An 8679-nucleotide genomic window follows, 5' to 3' on the forward strand; every position below is an offset into this window, starting at 1 on the left:
CAAGGCATTGCTTTTCAAAGCTTAGACGTCCCTGAACTCTCACACCTTCCCTCTAGACAATGCCCCATTTTCAGGTCACAGCCAAGTGAAGGTGGAAATCTATGGACTTTGAGTGTTCTCCAAACTTTCGTTTAAGGACATTTTGGAAGATCTTATTGGGAAGGTTTACATTTCTTATCAGGGTTATTAATTCGATAAGAAAAGCTCTGGGCTGTGTGTTTATAAGAAGCAGCACCCAGGCGTTTCTCTACATTTACCACTCATCACCACTGGCTTGCGTGTCAGAAAACACCATGAAGTGGCTTCTGCTCCTGAGTTTGGTGGCGCTCTCTCAGTGCCGGGTGACAAAGTGAGTACTGGGGGAACACACCACTTTGGGCTGCTGAACTCGGCTTTCTACATAACCCTGTGTGATTATCAAGGGGAATGTCTGCACCTCTCTCATTCTCTTCTGTACTCTCCATTCATGTATAGGCAGCAGCTGGGAACATCCCCTTAGCTTTGTGTTGTAGCGGAGGAATGAGGAAGGCAGGTCTTGTGGTTCAGGCACTGGAGTGGCACTTGCGAGATCTGGGTTAATGCCTGGCTCTACCACAGACTCCCTGTGTGACCAGGGGCAAGTGATGGAGTCTCTCTCTGAGGATCAGTTCTCTGTGATAATATTAGTGTTTATTATTTGTATTATCACAGCATGTAGGACCCACAAGTCATGGACCAGAACTCCATGGCGCTAGGCACTGGAAGGCTGTCCCTTCCCTAAGTAGATAACGACCTCAGTAAGACATAAGAGACAACAGAGACATGCAGACAGACTGAGAGGGGAGCACAACTAAACAATCAGTCAGCTTGATGGACAGTGACCTCTGCACACCAGCAGCCAAACTGTTGTTATGGTTTTTTTATAGGCACGACGACAAGGGAGAGTTTCTAAGGAGGGATTTGAAGGAGGACAGTGTGGTAGCTTTGCAGATGCTTATGGGGAGGACCTCCCAACCATAGGGGGCAGGTGGGAGAAAGCACAAAGGTGCGTGATTGAAAATTTATCAAGTTGGCAGTAGAGGCTGGCATCATGGGCCAATGGGAGATGGGCATCAATAGCTTGATAGCCAATGAGGGATGAGAGGTAGGGTGGGACTGAGTGCGAAGGACCTTGGAAGTGAAGACAAGCAGCTTATGTCTGATATCATAGAGCAGGGGGAGCCAGTGGAGAGACCCAAAGAGAGGAGTGTCATGTTCAAAGTGACTTGCTAGGAAGATTATATTTGCAGCAACATTCTGAATGGACATGAATGTGGCAAAATGGCATTTGTCAAGGCCAGGGAGAAGAAGTTGCAGCAATTGAGACATGAAAGGAGGAGAGCTGGGACGAGAGCTATGGCTGCGTGAAGGGATAGGAAAGGCTGCGTCTCAGAGAGCTTATGCAAGAAGATTTGGCAAGATTTAGACAGAGCCTGGATGTGAGGAGCTAGACAAAAGTTGTTTCACATGTTTTGGGATTGGCTTTTTTTGTAGGAACCAATCCCTGTACAGCATGCTCTATCCACGCCATGTGTGACTTATTCATCTTTATGTTCCCATCTTATCTCGTCCACTGTTACCCTGTCCTTTGTAAATGATTCCTTTGATGTTCCCTGCCTTATCTTGGCTAGTTCAGCCATTCTGTCTCTTGGCTTACCATGCACTTACCTGTCCTGGTTAGCCATAGACATTCTGTGTTCAGCCTGCTGATCTATTCACAGTACCTTACTAATCCTGCCTCCTAAAAAATGAGGCCTCCCCCATGTTCAGTTAGTCCCATCAAGCCAGGCCTAGAAGGTCGAGATTTGAATTTGGACAGAAGGAGACAGGCCTGGAGGAGGGAGGCAGATCTGTGAGTCATCGGTATAGAGGTTGTAGTGGAATTTGTGTTTGCGGATGAGATTACACAGAGATAAGGGGTAGAAGGCGAATAGAAGGGGACCAAGGACAGAGCCCTGTGGAACTCCCACAGAAAGTTGGAGGGCAGATCCTCTGAAGGCATCAAAGGAGTGATTACAGATGTAGGAGGAGAACCATTAGAGGAGAGACATGGAAGCCAAGGGAGCAAGTGATTTCAAGCAGAACGGAATGGTTGACGGAGTCAAGGTGGCGGATAATAGTTCCTTTGTCCATTTTGTCTATTTCAACAGTAACCTCTACAGGACAGGGACTGTCTCTTTCTATGTATTAGTACAGCTCCCAGAATGTTAAGCCATATCTCTTCTATACATATCGGCTGGGATTTTCCAAGAATCCTACAGAAAATTTGTGCCCAACTCCCACTGACTTTCAGTGCCCTGGGCACCCAACTCCTTTGCACTCCTTTGATAATCCTAGGTATACTAAGGGGTCTCAGTGCAATGTAAAAGCTGGATTGCACTGTCGGTGCTGAACACAAGGCTTGTCTATTGTTTATTTCCTATTGATCGGTCTCTCTCCCTACCCTTGTTGATTAGGGTCTCCCTGAAGAAGGGGAAATCCCTGAGGCAGAACCTTAAGGAACATGGCTTGCTGGAGGATTTCCTGAAGAAACACCCTTACAACCCAGCCTCCAAGTATTTCCCCAGCCTGGCCAACAAGTTTGCCAGTGAGCCCCTAACAAACTACATGGACGTGAGTATAGCAGGAGAGCAGGTCTTGTAGCCTCCCTCTCCTCATCAAAGCTTCCCACTTCTCTGCCAACAGCTGATCTCTCCTCCTCCCAAAAGTGCCCCAACCCACTCCCCCACCCATGTGCTTCCAAGCAAGCTCCCATCTTGCTGCAGCCACGAACCTGTGCTGGGCCACCCAGCCCCCAATTGTCATTGGATGGCATTCAGAAAAACATTGGGAAGAGCATTCCCAGGGTTTGCTGGCTGTCCTCTTCCAATCATGCTCTTCCACACACTGAGATTCAGGGGTCTGAGGCTAAATAATTATGTGCGTTTGATCACCTGTGGCTATTGGAGACCAGGAGGTGCTAGGAGCCATGCTGGGCAAAGTGATGGCAGAGAAACACCAGCTCAGGTTGAGCCTTTAGCAAGGACACTGTAGCCCAGACCCTCAGCTGGTGGAACTACGCCGGTTTACTCCTGGTGATGATCTAGTCCTTGGATGGGAAGGGTTTCCTCTTTGTCCATTGTTTTTTGTCCTGCTTTGGCAGATCGAGTATTATGGAACCATCTCAATTGGTACGCCTGCTCAGGATTTCACTGTCATTTTCGACACCGGTTCCTCCAACCTGTGGGTGCCCTCTGTGTACTGCTCCAGTGCAGCCTGCAGTAAGTCACCTGCAACCTGTCTTGCCTTGACATTCCAGCTGTGGTGGTTGACTGAAATCATAGAGATTTACATTAGCAAGGAGGAACCTTAATTGAAATAATTGATTTTAATTATTTTTCTAAAGGAAGCTTATTCTCACTGGTTTGTAACCACTATACACAGGTTGACTTGCAACTAGATATTTACATTATATTTCATACTTCCTTTAGAAAATCAGGGGGATACAGAATGTCAATACACATTTATTTAAGCAATTAACATAGCTTTATACACATTTATTCAAATTCTTACTTTGTTCATTTTTTCGTTATTTTAGAAAATGGTGAAGGAGGTGTTTCTTATTTACTACATTATGATTAATTTTTGGTTTCTATCAGACTCAATTTGGATGGAAATTGGAAAATTCACTTTAAAATTCAAAATCCAGCTTTTAAAAAAATGAGTTAGAACTCCTTTCAATGGGCTGTATATACAAGAAAGAAAAATTTGTCAAAACATGTTTTGCATTTAAAAAAAACAGATTTATGAAACAAAGGAAGTGTTATTTGTAGTCAGTGAATTGAACTGATTGTTTCTGATCCACACGTCCTTCAAGATTTTAGAACTTGTAGAGCTCATCCTCTCGCACCTAGCTTTTATTCAGAGATTGGAAGAGGAAAACAAGTGTTCCCACTTTTTCAATTCCCAATTGGTTTCTTAAGTTGGAATGAATTAGTCTGTGAACTGAACTAGTTAATAAACTGACTTGAAGAAAGTATGCTCTCTGCACCTGCAGAAGAGGCTACTGCTGTCAAAAGCTTGTTTAGCCTGAAACAAAGGAAACGCTGGTTCCAGGTGCTGAGTCAGTCAAATCTTCCAGTTCTGTTGACTTTCTTTAAAGCCAGAAAACGTGCACTGCTTAATAATAACCTTTGTATTTAATTTAAATTATTTTAGTAGATTTTAGTAAGTTTAGACCTTACCCTCTGTTGTCATAATTTCAAAGTTAATTTTAAATAGGTTATTTTTAAAAAGAAAAACATACTGATATCTTAAAAAATCAGATTTTTTTTATCATTGATTTTTATTCACCCGGGAAGACAGAGTGCAGCAGGTCTCCCTCCACTGTCCCTCCACATACTACACAATGTCAGAGGTAGAATGGGCCCTAGTAAGACAAGAAGCTAGATCCACAAAGGCACTTGAGTGTGGCCATGTTGAGTCCTGCAATGTGTGACTCTTAGGCACCCTGACCTCACCAAAAATTCAGAGCCTCGCTAGTCACCCAAGCTCTCCGTACAATGCATGGGGAGAGTTACAAGTGTCAGCCTGTGACCATCTGACTCATCTGTACTTGCAGAAAACCACAAAAAATTCAACCCTTCAGACTCCTCCACCTACAAGGCCACCAGCCAGAGCCTCTCCATACAGTATGGCACCGGCAGCATGACTGGAATCCTGGGCTATGACACCGTCCAGGTAAATCACAAGAAAGGATCAAAACCCATGGAAAAGACATGGTGAAGGATTTGGCGTTAGAAGGACAGGACGCATCTGGGAAGCTAAAGCAGAGTATGGGTATGAACTGGGAGAGGGGGGATAGAAAAAGGGAAGAGAAGAGGCAATGAGACTAATCACAGAATATTCTCGTATGGCGGAGAGACCACAGTGCAGGGCACGCCAGCCTCTGAGAACTCCCCAGGCCATCAGGACCCTGTGGTAGACTTGGCAGCTTCTCCAGGGTGTAGGGTGTGTCTGATTGTCACCATCCCTCTCCCAAGGTTGGAGGCATTGTGGACACCAACCAGATCTTTGGTCTGAGTGAAACTGAGCCCGGCTCCTTCTTTTACTACGCCCCCTTTGATGGGATCCTGGGTCTGGCCTTCCCCAGCATCTCCGCTTCTGGAGCCACCCCCGTCTTTGACAACATGATGAACGAGGGTTTGGTGTCTCAGGACCTCTTCTCCGTCTACCTGAGCTCGTAAGTCAGGGCTGGAAACAGCCCATCTGCTGCAGTGAGATTCACGTTCCTATAGCGCCTCTCTCAATGAGTGATCCCTGCAACATTTGCATAAGAATTCCCCCAAAGCAGCCACCTCTGCGGTGGAACATGGCAACTGTCCTATGCTAGTGATTTAAGTTTTTGGGAGCAGAAGTGAACACTAGGGCATTGGTATTAAACTGACTCCTGGGAGAAGAGTTTCCCCTAATACGTCACCCAGATGATTTCCTTGCTCAAAACCTTCTAGCACCAGGCTGAACCATCTGCTCAGTCCTGACTCTGAGGAAAGAGCAGCCCCTACTGAGTCACTGACACAACTGCCTCACACACCTGGGCCTTTCCTTGGTGGTCTCCCGTCCACATTTGGCCAGGCCCAAATGTGCTTAGCTTTTGAGATCTAGGAAGAGAAAGCCCAAAGTGATGTCAAAGCAGGGGGTGAGGTGCTCCTCTCGTCCAACCAGCCTGTCCTATCTCGGCTACTAGATGCTGATATTCCCAGCTCTGAGTCTACCTCAGCACTCCCCAGCTGTCATCCTTCTCTAACAGATGGAGCGATTGCTATTGTCTCATTAGCCAACCATTCATACATTCTCCTTGACTCTCCTCTCTCCCTTCTCCAGCAATGACCAGACTGGGAGCTTTGTGATGTTCGGCGGCATTGACTCCTCTTACTACTCTGGGAGCCTCACCTGGATCCCTCTCTCCTCTGAGAGTTACTGGGAAATCACCATGGACAGGTATCGCCCACCTCTTGGCCCTTCCCCTTCAATGTTACCTTGAAAAAAGGAGATGCATGTGGGAGCCGGGGGAAGCTCAACTGAGAGTCTAGACAAGATGAGAGACAAGACAAGGGAGTTGGGATCACACTGTACTTGGAGTTATAGGAAAGGGGCTCACCAGCAAGGCAGTTAGATGAGTGGATCTCCACCTCGCCCATAACAGGACCCAGAGATGACCTGTGTCTGCCACTAGTAGGGGGGCAGTGTAAGGGCAGCACCACCACCCCCGCGTCCCCTTTGACAGGATCCCTCTCTCCCCTGTTTAGCAATAAAGTAAAGGGCAGGGTGATCGCAAACCCTTGACATCAGTTTGTGACCCTCAGGCTAGATCGGTCACAGTCCCAGAAGGTTGTAGGACAAGGAGCGATGGGCAATAGCCAAGGAAGGAGAGATTGAGGCTGAAACATCAGGGGAAACTTTTTGGCATTCAGCAAGAATCACCCTACTGGCCTCTCACTGCTGGCTCGTGGGCTGAGTGGGAATGAGATCGGAAGTGTTTGTGGGGACGTTCCCCCGACTCTCTCTCTTGCAGCGTCACCATGAACGGAGAGACCATCGCTTGCTCTGGTGGCTGCCAGGCTATCATTGACACTGGCACTTCTCTGCTGGCTGGGCCCCCTTCTGGCGTCTCCAACATCAACTCCTACATCGGCACCAGCGATGGCACGGTAAGGGCAGGGAGAGGGAGAGATGCTTCTAGAGGTGTCTGCTACACACGGATGTGATGCTCCATCTCCCTCATTGGAGAACCTAGTGCCCGAGACATGTCTAACCTTTCCTCCGTGTGTTGCCTCCCTCCCTGCAGATCAGCTGCAGTGCCATGAGCAGCCTGCCCGACATCGTCTTCACCATCAACGGCATTGAGTTCCCTGTGCCTGCCAGTGCCTACATCATTGAAGTGAGTGTCCCGCTGAGAAAGCCGCCTCGGGGCCTCTTAGCCAGGGCTTGTGCCTTAGGCCATTGCACTGAGTATGCTGGCAAAATGCCCCTGCACAGCCAGCATGAGCCTGCAGGAGCGTCACTGAGATGCAGCTCAGAGTCTGTCTTCAGTATGAGAGTGGGGCGGCAGAGAGCTCTTCCCACAAACGGATCCAGGGGGAGGGATGGTCAAGATGAAGGCAGGCCCACAGTGAAAGTGACACACTGCAAGAGCAGCGAGGCAGCCTGTAGAGCTGGCCACCGTAGGAGATCACCAGGGCAGGGGACTTATGGGGCTAGGAGGGAATTAAATGAGCAGCTACCCCAGCTGGGAGGCTAGATCAAGAGAGATCACTGCCTTGCGCTCCAGGGCATGGGCATGTGGGCATCAGGAAGGATGTTCCTTCCCCATGATAAGAGATTGCTCCCCACTGGAGAGGAACAGGCAAGCTGCTTTAACAGCACACAGCAACACCAGCTGGTAGGTGGGACAGGCAGTGGGGAAGCCCAAATCCACTTATAATCACAGCAGGATTTCTTGTGGCAGAATGAAATCACTCCCTTTGGAATCTGGCCAGGAGTCTGGAGAGAGCGCGCTTTGCCTCCCCAAGGGATGTGTCATGAACAGAAGTTGTCAGGACTTTGTTTTTCTTCCCAGTTGACAGGCTGCATCCCTTAGGCCTTGGCTTAGGCACTAGGGCTGTTCTGAGGCCCAGATCCACAAAGGTAGCTCACTGGGAGTTAGGCATCCAAGAAGCATCAAAAATTGGGGCCCAACTCACCAGTGTCACTCCCTGCAGCCCACAGAGGTCTCCTATGGAAGCCCTACACAGCCTAATGCTACTTGGTTTGAGAGCTCTGAGAGCCCAGCCCAAGATGGTAACAAGCACCAGCAGGCCCTACAGGATGGTAACTCACTGAAGTTCCAGCCCAATAATTACCATGTCCCCTTTTCCCCTGGTGTAGGAGTCAGGCTCTTGTATGTCCGGCTTTGAAAGCATCTACCTCGAAGGGAGCTGGATCCTCGGAGACATCTTCATCCGCCAGTACTACGTTGTCTTCGACAGGGCCAACAATCAGGTGGCCCTGGCCTCTATGGCATGAACACAGCACCATCCCTGGGGCACTGCCATGGAACACTGACCCCGGAGAGTCTGTGTTTCTCTAGAGCCCCAACACTGCTTATCGATCAAGTGACATCACCCCACATTCACCCTCTATCTCATAATTTCACCCCCAGTAGAATAAAGGAATATAAGAGCATTCGAGTGAATTGTTTCTCTTTCATGCGGTTTAGGATTGGACCCATCTTTTATTCATTTTTTGAACATTGGTTTTTAGGGCCACAGCTACCTGCCTATGAGTATTAGCAACAAATTTTAGCAGCTGTTGCATCCACTGGTCTGTAAGGACCCGGGGTTGCAGTTTATTAGTGGTGCCCCACCTACCCACCATTGTTCTGAAAGGCACATGTCTTTGCCAGTTGTTGCCTTGAATGGGATAACTCCATGAGAGACCACAGAGTCCATTATGACCATAAGAATAAATGGTAGTGGCTGATCCCAATCCTTTCCCTGCTGGTTTACTATTTTTTTAAAAGCTGTTTTCAGAGTGCGGTTAGCCCATTCTAACTGGCCTGAACTTGGAGGTGTCCTGCTAGATGCAATTTTTGCTTGATTTGACTTGCTTGACGAGGCCTTTTAGTAATATTCTTGATGAAAT

At 48.0% G+C, this 8679-nt stretch overlaps 1 protein-coding gene across 1 annotated transcript; it reads left to right on the plus strand.

Moving 5' to 3' along the window:
• The first annotated feature begins 293 nt into the window (after positions 1-293).
• Positions 294-8061, plus strand: LOC144266395 (pepsin A-like). Its single transcript, XM_077819850.1, has 9 exons — positions 294-349; positions 2475-2631; positions 3161-3278; positions 4619-4737; positions 5040-5239; positions 5881-5997; positions 6572-6713; positions 6845-6937; positions 7924-8061. The coding sequence occupies exons 1-9, from the start codon at positions 294-296 to the stop codon at positions 8059-8061; spliced, it is 1140 nt and encodes a 379-aa protein (XP_077675976.1).
• The last annotated feature ends 618 nt before the right edge of the window (positions 8062-8679 follow it).

This window comes from Eretmochelys imbricata, chromosome 6, assembly GCF_965152235.1.
Source record: "Eretmochelys imbricata isolate rEreImb1 chromosome 6, rEreImb1.hap1, whole genome shotgun sequence".
NCBI lineage: Eukaryota > Metazoa > Chordata > Testudines > Cheloniidae > Eretmochelys > Eretmochelys imbricata.